The sequence below is a fragment of the Pangasianodon hypophthalmus genome, chromosome 11 (assembly GCF_027358585.1).
Source record: "Pangasianodon hypophthalmus isolate fPanHyp1 chromosome 11, fPanHyp1.pri, whole genome shotgun sequence".
NCBI classification, from domain to species: domain Eukaryota; kingdom Metazoa; phylum Chordata; class Actinopteri; order Siluriformes; family Pangasiidae; genus Pangasianodon; species Pangasianodon hypophthalmus.
In genome coordinates, this window is record NC_069720.1 from 23246397 (window position 1) to 23260665 (window position 14269).

General features: G+C 39.4%; 1 protein-coding gene across 2 annotated transcripts in view; it reads right to left on the reverse strand.

Moving 5' to 3' along the window:
• The window catches only part of xxylt1 (xyloside xylosyltransferase 1), a 53739-nt gene that overhangs the window by 26795 nt on the left and 12675 nt on the right, over positions 1-14269 (reverse strand). For both annotated transcript variants that reach the window (XM_034308987.2, XM_026930617.3), the window contains exon 3: positions 10126-10273. In XM_034308987.2, coding sequence (XP_034164878.1) covers positions 10126-10273 — 148 coding nt within the window. The remainder of the gene's footprint in view (positions 1-10125; positions 10274-14269) is intronic.

Sequence of the window (14269 nt, forward strand, 5' to 3'; positions counted from 1 at the left end):
ACTGTAGTTATTTAATAATTCATAGAAGTTACAGAATAAAAGGCTTTGAGATGAATAAGCGAGATTATAAGCAGTTACTTGCTGGCTACATTTACTGCATCCTTACACTGTCACAATAAAAAGTACAAGATCCGCACTGATCCAATTAAGACACCATACGCACAACAGCCTAGCATGACATCCAAACAATATCCATGTATACACATAAGCTGGGTCTTCTGTACGATCTGTCTACATTTATTAGAATGGATTTATGACTCTACATGGCCAAAAGTTTGTGGCCACCTGACCATCACACCCATATATTCTTGTTGAACATCCCATTCCAGATTTAGTCTCCTTGTGCTGCTATAATAAGCTCCACTCTTCTGGGAAGGCTTTCCACTAGAGTTTGGAGCGAGGCTGTGGGGATTTGTGATCATTCAGCTACAAGAGCATTAGTGAGGTCAGGCACTGATGTTGGTGAGGAGGTCTGGGGTTCAGTCGGTGTTCCAGGTCATCCCAAAGGTGTTCAGTGGGGTTGAGGTCAGGGCTCTGTGCAGGACACTTGAGTTCTTCCACTCCAACCTTCACACACCATGTCTTCATGGAGCTCGCTTTGTGCACAGGGGCATCGTCATGCTGGAACAGGTTTCAGCCTCTTAGTTCCAGTGAAGGGAAATTGTAATGCTACAGTATACAAAGACATTATATACAAGTGTATGCTTCCAACTTTGTGCAAGGCCCACATATAAGTGTGATGGCCAGGTGTCCACATACATACAGTTTATGTTCAAAAGAATGATAACGTGTAGCCATATCAGAAACACTTGACACCACAGACATAAGAAGCGGAAACGCTTCTGATCTAAAATAAATAAGTCAATCACGAGGACTCACCCTATTTCTGGAAGCCACTTTCTAGATTGACTCCAATGAGAAGATTTTAAATCACTTTTCCATCTGTACGACTGTTTACTCTTTATTAATGTTGCTTTAGATCATAAGATTAGTTTTTGTGATTTGATTTGGTGTTGGATTTGCAACTGTGTCCCTCTGATATGGTTTGTCTACAAGACATGTTTATGATAATGTAGCTTACAACAGCTAAGGTTAGCTTGAAGCTATGGCTGTCACATTAGCTTTAGCTGACATTACGTTACTTGATCAATTTATAATTATATTCTTGTAAAAGAAAAAAATGTGCCGGAATTTCTGTTTACCATGTAATATGGCAATATGGCCATTCCTGGCCCATTCCTTTAAAAAGTTCTTAAGGAAAACGATATCTTTGTTTTGGAAATGCTTTTTTGGTTAAAGTGATATTATGTCCATGCTCTATGTGATTCTTGAGAATATTTATTACTGCACTTTATTACTACATATTTATTACTACACACAGAAAAGGATTTATATCAAGCATGGTTATTATATATCACATGGCTCCAAAACCCTTCACATGCTATAATATCAAAGACGTAGTGAAACAAACCCACTGGCATAAACTAAAAACCCAGAAGACCCAACTTGGTGAACTTCAGCCTTCAGTAAGATTTCTTATATGAAATCTGGGAGCACAAACTTTGTAGGTCACAAATACAAACACACACCCACGCACACACACGCACATACAGACACACAAAGCACCAAAGCATGAGTACAATAGTCTGTCACTGGCACATGTTCATTGTAATGTTCCTTCTGTTGCAGTCTTTGCATTAGCCTTCTTGAAAAGTTGAAAACTAGAGCAAGGCATTATCCCCTTACATTACCACAGTATTTTCTTTTTACCCTTAAGATCCCTTCTCATGTGACCTGTCAGGCACGTGGAAGTCTGCTGACAACATTCATGGAGAGTTATGGACAAAGCCTCTCAAACTTGCAGTGGACAAGCAAACAAATGTTAAAATGGCATAAATTTGAACTTCACACTAACCAGTATGTGTCTTCTTGTGTTTTTTTGCTTAAAATTTAAATTGACAAATAGGTTTGTGTGACCTCTCTTGTCTAGCATATGTATGGATTTGTATATAGGACACTACCAGAAAGCTCAGGAAAATGTCAGACAATTAGACATACAGTGTCACGCTCCCCTACAGCCCAAACACTGAGCTTCATTATTAGCCATTATTGACTAGTCATTCAGAGAGGGTTCGATAGCAGTAACAACCCTGGAAGTACAGACAGGAAGGATAATGAGAACAGACAGACTCCCCTCTAGACATATATGAAAACAGGGAGGAAAATGGGTTCATTCATGAGCAAATTTTAGACCTTTATCATGAAAAGTCAACTACAGTTTAGAGAGTAACAAAATAAATTGCACAGATTCTTAACGTTGTGGCTCAGCATGCCAGCACATTACATTTAAAATACATCAAATGCTGAGATTTGAGTGTACCTGCATCCTGGGCGAACCATAAAAGGAAGGACAGCAATTTTTGGTCAGCCATGTTGTTGTTACTGAAAGATGTAATGTTGACTCAAGATGTGGCTATCAACAGACATTAATCAGAGACACTGCCAACATGTTAGGTGTGTCAGATTCAACATTCTGATACACTGCGAAGGTGAACCTGAAATCAAAGTAGTTTCAGAGCTTTTAGTGTCTGCCCTGCAGTGTTTTGGACACCAATATGACAGTGTATATGGGGGGAAAAAAAAAGTTTTGGAGATATTCTCATTTAAATTTTATTTAAAAAGATGATTCGTAACTACTCAGAAATTTGTGATCGTCCAATTAAATGCTCTTTAGAACCATATACGCTATGGCCAAAAGTACGTACTATTCACTTTTCTACCCATCGTTTGGTTGAGGGGGAAAATGGTTGGGGTTTATTCATTGAAGAGGGTTGAATTTGTTATTGGTTACATATTGGTTATGTGACAGGCATTTTCAGAGGTTTTACACATTTACACTGTTGGAGCTTCACCATCAGAATAATAAAGTAAAAGGCTCTCAGTAATTTCTTCAATGTTCTCTCTATTTAGCAAGCTTGCTAAGCTACGGTCAGGTTTGTTTAGGTTCGGCAATGTGGCGTATCTTGAATGCTATTGGCTGGTGTCTAAGTCAGTCAAGCAGTTAAACATGACGTCACTGATTTCCTGTTTTGAGAAGGAAGTACGTCAACATGTGGAATTAAATCACAGTTAAGAAGCTATTTCATGGATTCACACACACAAACACACACACAATACATGATGGTGAGCGTAACAAAGGACAGATGAACAGATGAAATGAGGGAACACTATCTACTATAAATAACATGAGACAAGTTTGGGATTTGCAAATGCTGTAAAGTCTTATGTAATACAGACAACCACACTAGGAAAAAAGGGATGCAAATTTATTACACATATGTAGACATTAATTTTATACACATATATACATTCACACACACACACACAGTCACAGACAGTCCCACACAGTCCCACACAGTCCCACACAGTCCCACACACAGTCCCCTCCGAAAGTATTGTAACAGCAAGGCCATTTATTTTTGCTATACACTGAAGACATTTGTGTTTGAGATCAGAAGATGAATAGGAGATGATAGTGAGAATTTCAGCTTTCATTTCCTGATATTTATATCTAACGTGTGTTGAGCAACTTAAAACATGGCACCTTCGGTGGCAGACCAGCCAATTTTTAGATGAGCAAAAGTATTGGAACAGATAGTCTTACAGTAAATAACACTTAATATTTGGTTGCATATCCCTTGCTTGCAATAACTACATCAAGTCGGTGACCAGCTGACATCACCAAACTCTTGCATTCTTCTTTTGCGATGCTTTTCCAGGCTTGTAGCACAGCTTGGTTCAGTTGTTGTTTGTTTTGGGGGGTTCATCCCTTTAGTTTCCTCTTCAGGAGGTGAAATGCTGCTCAATTGAGTTAAGGTCTGTTGATTGACTTGCCCAGTCCTAAACCTTCCACTTTTCCTGTGATGACGTCCTTATTTGTGTTGGCAGTGTGTTTTGGGCCATTGTCTTGCTGCATGATAAAGTTCCTCCAAATTAGATCGGATGCATTTCTCTGTATATTGACAGAATGTTTCTGAAGACTTTTGAATTCATTCTGCTGCTACCATCATGAGTTACACCATCAATAAAGATTAATGAGCCCGTTACAGAAGAAGCCTCGCCTTGTTGGTGATGCCACTGACTGTTGTTTTTGGGTTTTCCCTTACAGCTTTCACAATGTTTCTGTCATCAGCTGCTGTTGTTTTCCTTGGCTAACCTGCGGTTTCTTTCTTTTTCAGGACATTCCAGATTCCATGCTTGTGCAATGGCTCCGATAGATGTGTTTTTCTCTCATAGACAGCTCTCTGGTCTTCATGTTTATCCTTTTTAACAACAAATGTAGTCTTTGCAGGTGAAACCCAGGGCTCAAACCAAGAATAGACATTCAGAGCTATTAATTGTTTAAACAATCAAACAGGACACACCTGGCCAACAAGAAACACCTGTCAGTCACATGTTCCAATCATTTTGATCACTTGAACAAATGGGTGAGTTCAAACAAAAGGTGCCATGCGCTTGCCGTTCCAATACTTTGGGAGGGGACTTTACCGATCAGCCATAACATTAAAACCACCTAATACTGTGTAGGTCCCCCTTGTGCCACCAAAACAGCTCTGACCTATCGAGGCATGGACTCCACAAGACCTCTGGAGGTGTGCTGTGGTATCTGGCACCAAGATGGTTGCAGTAGGTCTTTTAAGTCCTTTAAGAACGAGGTGGGGCCTCCATGGATTGGACTTGTTTGTCCAGCACATTGCACAGATACTCAATTGGATTGAGATCTGGAGAATTTGGAGGCAAAGTCAACACCTTGAATTCTTTGTCATGTTCCTCAAACCATTCCTGAACAATTTTTGCAGTGTGACAGGGTGCATTATCCTGCTGAAATAGGTCACTGCCATTAGGGAATACTGTGGCCATGAAGGGGTGTACTTGGTCTGCAACAATGTTTATGTAGGTGGTACGTGTCAAAATAACATCCTCATGAATGCCAGGACCAAAGGTTTCCCAGCAGAACATTGCCCAGAGCATCACACTGCCTCCGCTGGCTTGCCTTCTTCCCACAGTGCATCCTGGTGCCATCTCTTCCCCAGGTAAGCGACGCACACGCACCGGGCCGTCCACATGATGTAAAAGAAAATGTGATTCATCAGACCAGGCCTCCTTCTTCCATTGTAGGTGCTTTTGGTGGTGGACGGGGGTCAGCATGGGCACTCTGACCAGTCTGTGGCTACGCAGCCCCATACACAGCAAGCTGCGATGCACTGTGTGTTTTGACACCTTTCTATCACAGCCAGCTTTAACTTTTTCAGCAGTTTGTGCTACAGTAGCTTTTCTGTGGGATTGGATCAGACAGACCAGCCTTCGCTCCCCACAGTCATCAGTGAGCCTTGGGCACCCAAGACCCTGTCGCCGGTTCACCAGATGTCCTTCCTTGGACCACTTTTGGTAGGTACAAACCACTGCATACTCAGTGGTTTGTACCCAGTCATCTAGCCATCATAATCTGCCTCTTGTCAAAGTCACTAAGATCCTTGCACTTGTCCATTGTACCTGCTTCCAACAAATCAGCTTCGAGAACTGACTGTTCACTTGCTGCCTAATATATCTCAGCCATTGACAGCTGCCATTGTAATGAGATAATCAATGTTATTTGCCTGTCAATGGTTTTAATATTATGGCTGATAGGTGCACAAGTGCCCACACACACACTTACTATTTTGCATGTATGCATGTTAGTCCAAAAACTAATTTTAGCTGCAGTCACAATACCAAAATTTTTGATTCAGTACCAACATCAAGTGTAGTATTGCGATTCTGGATGACATGCGAAAAAAACGCACAAACAGTGTCATTAAAAAAATTTAAAATTCTGATTGTTAGCATTAATTTTTGCACCACCTCTTTATCCGTGTTCCTGCCACCTGAGTCACGGTGTGTGTCTCATCTATCCAAGGGCAAATTACCACATGCAATTTGATTGGCCAGAGTAAAAAGTACAGTGAAAGTACAGAATGATTTAGATTCAAATTGTATACAACAGTATAATATAATATTCACATCAAATCAAACTTTTGATTCCTATTGCAACTCTAATGCCTAATGAAAAAGTCTGGTAAAGTGTGCACTAAATTAGTTGGAATAGCAATGCTAATAAATAAAATGAATAAATGGAATAAACTGTAATATTTTTAGGCTGATTTTTTAATACCCATGGATTGTCCAGTCATGTTCAGCTTCTAGACTGACGTCTTTGTTCTTTCACTTTGTTCTGGCTTGGAATGGGCCTCGACACCTGAGCTCAGGTGTGAAGAGATGAGTAGCTGACACCTCATAAATATTTGGTGAGGCCTTCTGTATGTGGAACAGGAGTTCTGACTAGTGTTATTTAAATCATTTTAATATACAATATATAGCCAAAAGTATGTGGACACCTGACCATGACACCCATAGGTGGTTCTTCTCCAAACTGTCACAAAGTTGGAAACACACAATTGTATAGGATGTCTTTGTATGCTGTAGTATTACAATTTCCCTTCACTGGAACTAAGAGGCCCAAACCTGTTCCAGCATGACAATGCTCCTGTGCACAAATCGAGCTCTACAAAGACGTGGTTTTCCAAGGTTGGAGCCTCGAGTGTCCTGCACAGAGCCCTGACCTCAACACCTTTGGGATGAACTGGAATGCTGACTGCAGCCCAGACCTTCTCATTTGACATCAGTGACCAACCTCACTAATGCTCCTGTGGATGAATGGCCATAAATCCAGGAAGCCACACTCCAAAATAGTCAAAAACCTTCCCAGAAGAGTGGAGGTTATTATAACAGCAAAGGAGGATCAACTCCACGTTAATGCACTTGGTATTGGAATGGGCACATATGGGTGATATGGTCAGGTGTCCACATATTTTTGCCATATAGTGTATTCACATAGCCAAGAAATATTTAGGAAGTACAAAACAATGTGTTATCACAATATTTGTTCACATTTAGAACAAATTAACCTACTTCCTGTTTTGTTGGGTTGGCAAAACACAGGGAAACTATGGAACATTCCAGCATCACTAGATTCAATGAAATGTTCCCAAAACAAACTGGACTGAAAAATATTGCATTACATGTCTGCCACAGCATACCAAGGAAGACACAATATCCGGTGCTGTTTACTGGCTTCAGAATTCAGGTAGTCTTTAACTACAAATGATTTGCAACCAAGTGGAAAATATAACAACTTTCTTTAAAAGTAAATTGTCCAATTGCTTCAAAAGTGTCTGTTATTCTGATAATGGTCTACCCAATATGGATGTAAATACTCAAGCTGATATTAAAAACTTTCTGCAATCTGGGAACAAGGACACACAGTGATTGAAGTACTATTCCTACAGAGCATCCTTGTGTTTTCATTGCCACAATCTGGCTAAAGGATTTAGGTGTGGGGATATTGGAGTGGCTGACCTGAATATTTCTACATGGGATAACTGAAGCTTATCCTTTTCAAATATGGGAGTTGCTCTGATTTTAATTGCAATGTTGTAATGAACAAGAAACAAAAGAATGAAAGCTAAACAGATCTTGACAGATCTGTATCAGTGATCTGACTGACAGACCTGTAACCATCCAGACTGCAGATCACTTGGTTAATAAGTGCAGTAAATAATTGATTAAATTACTTCTGAATGCATGTTACATTCAAAACTAATTTAAGCAGTAATTTTAATTAATAATTATTATTTTTTAAATTTTATATTGGTACCCCCATCACTCCATAAGTGACAAAGCAGCTAAAAAAAATTGCATGGCAGTATTCTTGTCTGATTTACCAGTATTTTTAACCAAGTTCTAGCTTTTCCAATGGTCTCATAAACTTTCTGAATATTTTAGAGCATTGGGTGGTTATGGCTTTGCCGAAATTTAAACAATTCAATAGAAATTCAAATACATTCATTAAAAGATATGGGAAAGATCCATGAAAATAAACAAGAGGAAAAGAAAGATGTGTACTGACCTATTTCTTGAACATGTAAAGCTAAAACTCAGTGTTTGTGTGCTCTAAAAAGCACATGTCCAGATGCAACCTCACAGCGTGAGGTGAATATTGAGCTTTTTCTGTGCTTGCACACACATACACTCCTCACCAGCTGTGACCTCGGAAGTTATGAACAGTCTCTTCGCTAAATATATAAATGCTCCTACAACAAGTAAGAACAGCTAAAAATGGGTCAAGGAAAACTTCAACTCTACGCAACTACAAACAAACTAGGTTTGGCACAGACTGGTCAAGTAGGTGACCAATATAACAAACTAGTCCCTGCTATCAACTCATCAGGAGTAGTGGCAAATTCCGACACAATGAAATATGTATTATGGTGACAAAAGGCAAGAAACAAAACATTGCAGTGTTTAAACATGTCGCAGACAAGCCTGTCTGGCTGTACTTTATAAAAGTACATTAGAACAATTCCCAATGAAATAGATGCCTGAGCTCAGGAACAACAAATGGCCCAGAAGTCCATGGAAAACAACTGTGGTGGATGATAGAAGAATTCTTTCCCTGGTGAAGAAAAACCCCTTCACAACAGTTGGCCAGATCAAGAACACCTACAAGGAGGTTGGCGTATCTGCCTCAAAGTCAATAATTAAAAGAAGCCTTCGGCAGAGTGAATACAGAGGGTTTAAGACAAGATGTAAACCATTGGTAAGCCTCAAACACAGAAAGACCAGATTTGAGTTTGCCAAAAACATCCAAAAACACCTGTACAGTTCTGGAATAACAGCCTATGGACAGATGAGACAAAGATCAACTTGTACCAGAATGAGATGAGAAGAGTATGGAGAAGTGAATCTTATGGCATGGGTATGTATGGCTGCCAATGGAACTGGTTCCCTTGTATTTATTGACTATGTGACTGCTGATAAAAGCAGCAGGATGAACTCTGAAGTGTACAGGGCTATTTTATCTGTTCAGATTCAGCCAAATGCTTCAAAACTCAATGGATGGTGCTTCACACTGCAGATGGACAATGACCTGAAACATACTCGAAAGCAACCCAAGACTTTTTAAGGCGAAGAAGTGGAATGTTTTGCAATGGCCAAGTCAATCACCTGATGTGAATCCAACTGAGCATACGTTTCACTTGCTGAAGGCAAAACTGAAGACACAATGCCCCAAGAGCAAGTAAGAACAGAAGACAGATGCAGTAAAGGCCTGGGCAGAGCATTACCAGGGAAGAATTCCAGCATCTGTTGATGCCTGTGGGTTCCAGACTTAAGGCAGTCACTGACTGCAAATGATTTGCAAATGAGGGGCAGTGGTGGCTGGACAGTTAAGGCTCTGGGTTATTGATCGGAAGGTCGGGGGTTCAAGCCCCAGCACTATCAAGCTGCTGCTGTTGGGCACGTGAGCAAGGGCCTTAACCACCTCTGCTCCAGGGGTGCCGTATCATGGCTGACCCTGTGCTCTGACCCCAGCTTCCTAGTAAGCTGGGATATGCAAAAAACTACATTTCACTGGCTCTGTATTCATACTCTGCACACTGACAATAAAGTTCAATCTTAATCTTGTTTGCAAACAAGGATTAAAAAAAACAACAACTTAATTTATGATAATATTAGTTTGTTCAATTACTTTTGGTCCCTTAAAAAGGGGGGATGACCACATAAAAAGTGCTGAATTTCCTACAGTGTTCCTACCTCATTCAGGTGTAAATACCCTCACATTAAAGCTGACAGTCTGCACTTCAAGGTCATATTCATTATTTAATTTCAACTACAATATCCCATAGATGGCCAAAATAAGAATTACTTCAATGTCTAAATGGATTAGATATATACACAATGGGTTCGCAAAGTATTTAGATCCTTTCATTTTTTGTACATTTTATTGTTACAAATTTAATTTAAAATAAACAAAATTGACTTTTTTGCCATTAATCTACACACAAGAAACCATAACTACAATGCAAATTTCAAAAAATTTCTAATGTCCTACAATGTTTTTAAAATCTCAGTCAGGTTATTTTATTCATGCCAGTCATCATAATACCACTTTATTTTCTTACAATACTGCTCCTATTCGGATCTTGGTGTTCATGTAATATGACCTTTCAGCAAAGCAGCCTAGCTCACCTGTAGGCATAATGTGATGCATAGCCACAGAAAGAAAGAAGATGGCATCACTGTAATAGGCTCCAGAGCCTGCACTGAAATGCTTCTGCATGGCCTCGACAATAGGGAAGAGCTTCTCCGTCAGACTATTAACATCATGAAACACCACCTGAAACACAAAATAAAAATCTTATCAACATGGAATTTATATGTATATGGAAGGAAAGCAATGTATTATGGATCCTTTCAAATTATATTCCTCCACTATAACTAGATATACACAAAATTCTTTCAACAGTAAGGTCTCTTAATAGTCTTGTAATTTAATCAGTTTATGGGTAGCAGACATTTAACACACAGTTAGAGGATGTTTAATAGTGTTTTGTTCTCCTGTTTACCACTTCAGGCTGTGTTACCATAATAAAGGCAGACAGGTTATAGCCAGCTCAGGTTCTCACAAAATAGCTATTTTTCTCAACATTGTTGTTCAACGTTTTCATAAAGAACGAATAACATTCTAAAGTTTTCACTGTAAATTTCAGCAACACTTTCAGCTTAAATGATATTCATTTTTATGAATGCTTAGATTTGTAAGTATAATTCTATTTATGCATATACACTCTATGGCCAAAAGTATGTGGATCCCTGGCCATCACACCCATATGTGGTTCTTCCCCAAACTGTTGCCAAAAAGTTGGAAGCACAAAATTTTATAGAACATCTCTGTACGCTGTAGCATTACAATTTCCCTTCACTGGAACTAAGAGGCTGAAACCTGTTCCAGCATGACAATGCCCCTGTGCACAAAGCGAGCTCCATGAAGACATGGTGTGTGAAGGTTGGAGTGGAAGAACTCGAGTGTCCTGCACAGAGCCCTGACCTCAACCCCACTGATCACCTTTGGGATGAACTGGAACACCGACTGAACCCCAGACCTCCTCACCAACATCAGTGCCTGATCTCACTAATGCTCTTGTAGCTGAATGAACACAAATCCCCACAGCCACGCTCCAAAATCTAGTGGAAAGCCTTCCCAGAAGAGTGGAAGTTATTATAACAGCAAAGGGGGACTAAATATGGAATGGGATGTTCAATAAGCACATATGGGTGTGATGGTCAATCGTCCACAAACCCTTGGCCATATAGTGTAACTGTGGTTCTAGGAACCATGGACGAATCACCAGGGGGCAGACAATCACCTGAATACATTCTGGCTCATGGCACTTCAAGGTCAGTCAACTGATAAACAAAATTGGGTAATATGATGTTGGGCAGAAAGCCTAGATTCTATCACAAGATTATTCCAGACTCATCTGGCCACCAATGCATGCAAGGCAATCTTTTTGCCATAGTAGGCAGTTCTCCAACTCTTTTTGTCAAAGTGAGATCCATTATAGTTCAATATTCTGCTAGTAAGGAGGTACCTTAAGTGATTCCAACACAAGGAGGAGGCCCTAATCTAGACTATTAAGCAATCATGGTGGAGAGGTGGCCTATACCTAAGGGCATGGAAGACCCATGTACTAGGAGCTCTTGCGTTTAGAAGTATTGCTAGTATGGCTGAGGGTGCCATAGCTCTTTATCCATTTGGGACAGCAGATCTGCTTGGGAATGATACCATCAGGGTTCTGACCACCAAAAACAGTGGAAGCAATAGCAGAGGTCAAGGTCTTCCCAAGCAAACAAGCAGTACCCTGTGGCATAGCTGCCGAATCTGGCAGTATCAGTGGTAGAGGAGTAACAGCATGAATTAGATGGTGAGGCTAGTCATGGGCCAGTGCATCCTATCTCCGCAGGCTGTTGGATTCTGGTAACCTGTACCATCTGTACCTTGCCAAACCTTTCCAAAATCTGTGTTATAACTTCTGGGTGCAAACACCACTCCCCTGGGCGTATGTGCAAAATGTCACTCAGTGTGCTTTATATTGCCTAGCACACTGCACATCCACACATACTGCAGTGGATAAAGTTCTAATGTTTCATGGCATTCATATCATTTTGTGTGAATGAGTGGGTGGCAGTTGTAATATTTGCTCCTCAAATAATGCTTTAAAAAAAACTGAATGGCAAATTTGCTTAAAATGTTGATCCATGGTTCTATTAGGCTTTACAACCACAACTAATAAACTAGAAATGCTTGGAGCAAGTGGGAAGTGGGGTTATTCACTGAATTACCACACATGCTCCAGAATGAGTCAAACATTAAAACAGCATGCTCGATTGTAAAACCATAATGGCAAAAAACATGCCTGGACTGAGTGATGTTAAAGAGCTAGAAAATTTCAGTGACCATCACATGCTTATGAACAGACAACAGTGCTCTGAAACTGATTTTTGCACATCTTTTCCAGCATCAAAACAAAACATGACTCATTAAGAAGGAATTTAATTCCCATTGTGAATGACTTTACTACCTAAACAAAAACCAAAAGTGCCTCCGAATGTAAAGGCTGATTTTTAAATGATCTCCACAAAATACTCAAAATACCTCTTTGCACCTTCGTTCTAATTTTTCAACATTATCCTCTCTCTATAACCGCTAGCACAGTTGTGTTTGAGCCTCCAGGCTGACGCCTACACAAGGGAAGTCTGTGTTATTCCTGACTTCCTTCAGCGCTCTTCCTGGAAACACAGCCCATCTGCTGGGGGAATGTTTTTGACTTCAGTTTCTTATAGTGTTGATGAAAGATGAGGTTGCAAAGGCTGATCCTGAGTCAGCTGAGTGAATGGTATAACTGCAGCTTCCTGAACAGCTGGTCTGGGCTACTGTTACTTCCTTTAAAAATCACAACAATAGATGTTATAATACTGTAGCTGTAGCAGCCTAGATGCTGTTAGACTACATGGGTATTAATCTACCACCACTTTCTTAAATACTTATAAAACTTGTAATATATATTATGTTACATTTAAACTACTGTAAAAATGTTTACTTTTGCAGGAAAACTAGTCTATGCACAACGAATGTATTTACTGCTCAACTGTTACTTCTGTATTGTCTATAGATTATATACCTGTCACTTCTTTGTAGTAAAGTTATAGCACTTACAATTTTAATATTTATATTATATTTTATTTATTATATTTTATTATATTATATTATATTAAAAAACAGATTTACCGTTTTTGGAATTTTTACAGTCAGCTCCAAAACTGGCACATTTCATAAACTAATAATTATGTTGGTAACTGGTTAAAATATTGATTATAATATTGATTTTTAGATTAATCAATTAGTTGGATTATTTTTTTAAAATATAATAAATACAAAAAAATCTATTTAAAAATATTTCTTTCCAGAATTTAAATCAACTAATACTACTACAGAACTCTTAATTAGACTTAATTAAATAACAGGTCACTAACTGGAATATAATATAACTGATAAATCTGTCACAGGATGAGAATATTATCAACTGTTTATATCAACCAAATGAGACACCCAAACTAATGGAAGGTCACTGTATTCTGTAAATTTTTACTGGTTTTTACAACTCTTACCGGCATTTCAAAACCTGATTAGTTTGATTTCCCAAAATCAAAATAATGACAAAAATATTCAGTGGCTGTCTCGCTAACTGAACCACTCTGAATTTTGCTTTTTTTGTGTGTGCACTTGTGGTGAACAAATTGACACCAGTGTTTTGGGGTCTCTTAATTATTCACTGATTCCAGGCATTGAAAGTGTCTTTTTGGGATCAACTTCAATGTGAATCAAAAGCAGAATGTAGATTTGATGACTTGACTCACAAGCTGCACTATATGGTCAAAAGTCTGTGGACACCTGATCATCACACCCATATGTGGCTCCTTCCCAAACTGTTGCCACAAAGTTGGAAGCACACACAAAAAGAAAAATTAGGATAAGGATGTCTCTGTACACTGTAGCATTACCATTTCCCTTCACTGGAACTAAGAAGCCTAATCATGCTCCAACATGACAATGCTCCTGTGAAAAATGAGGTCAATGAAGACATGGTTTGCCAAAAGGTTGGAGCGGAACAACTGAAGTGTCCTGCACACAGCACAAGCACACAGACCTGCTCTTGTGTCTGAATCAGCACAAATCACCACAGCAACATTCCAAAAATTCTGGAAAGCCTTCCCAGAAGAGTGGAGGCTGTTATAGCAGGAAAGTGGGAACAATATCATATCAATGCCATAC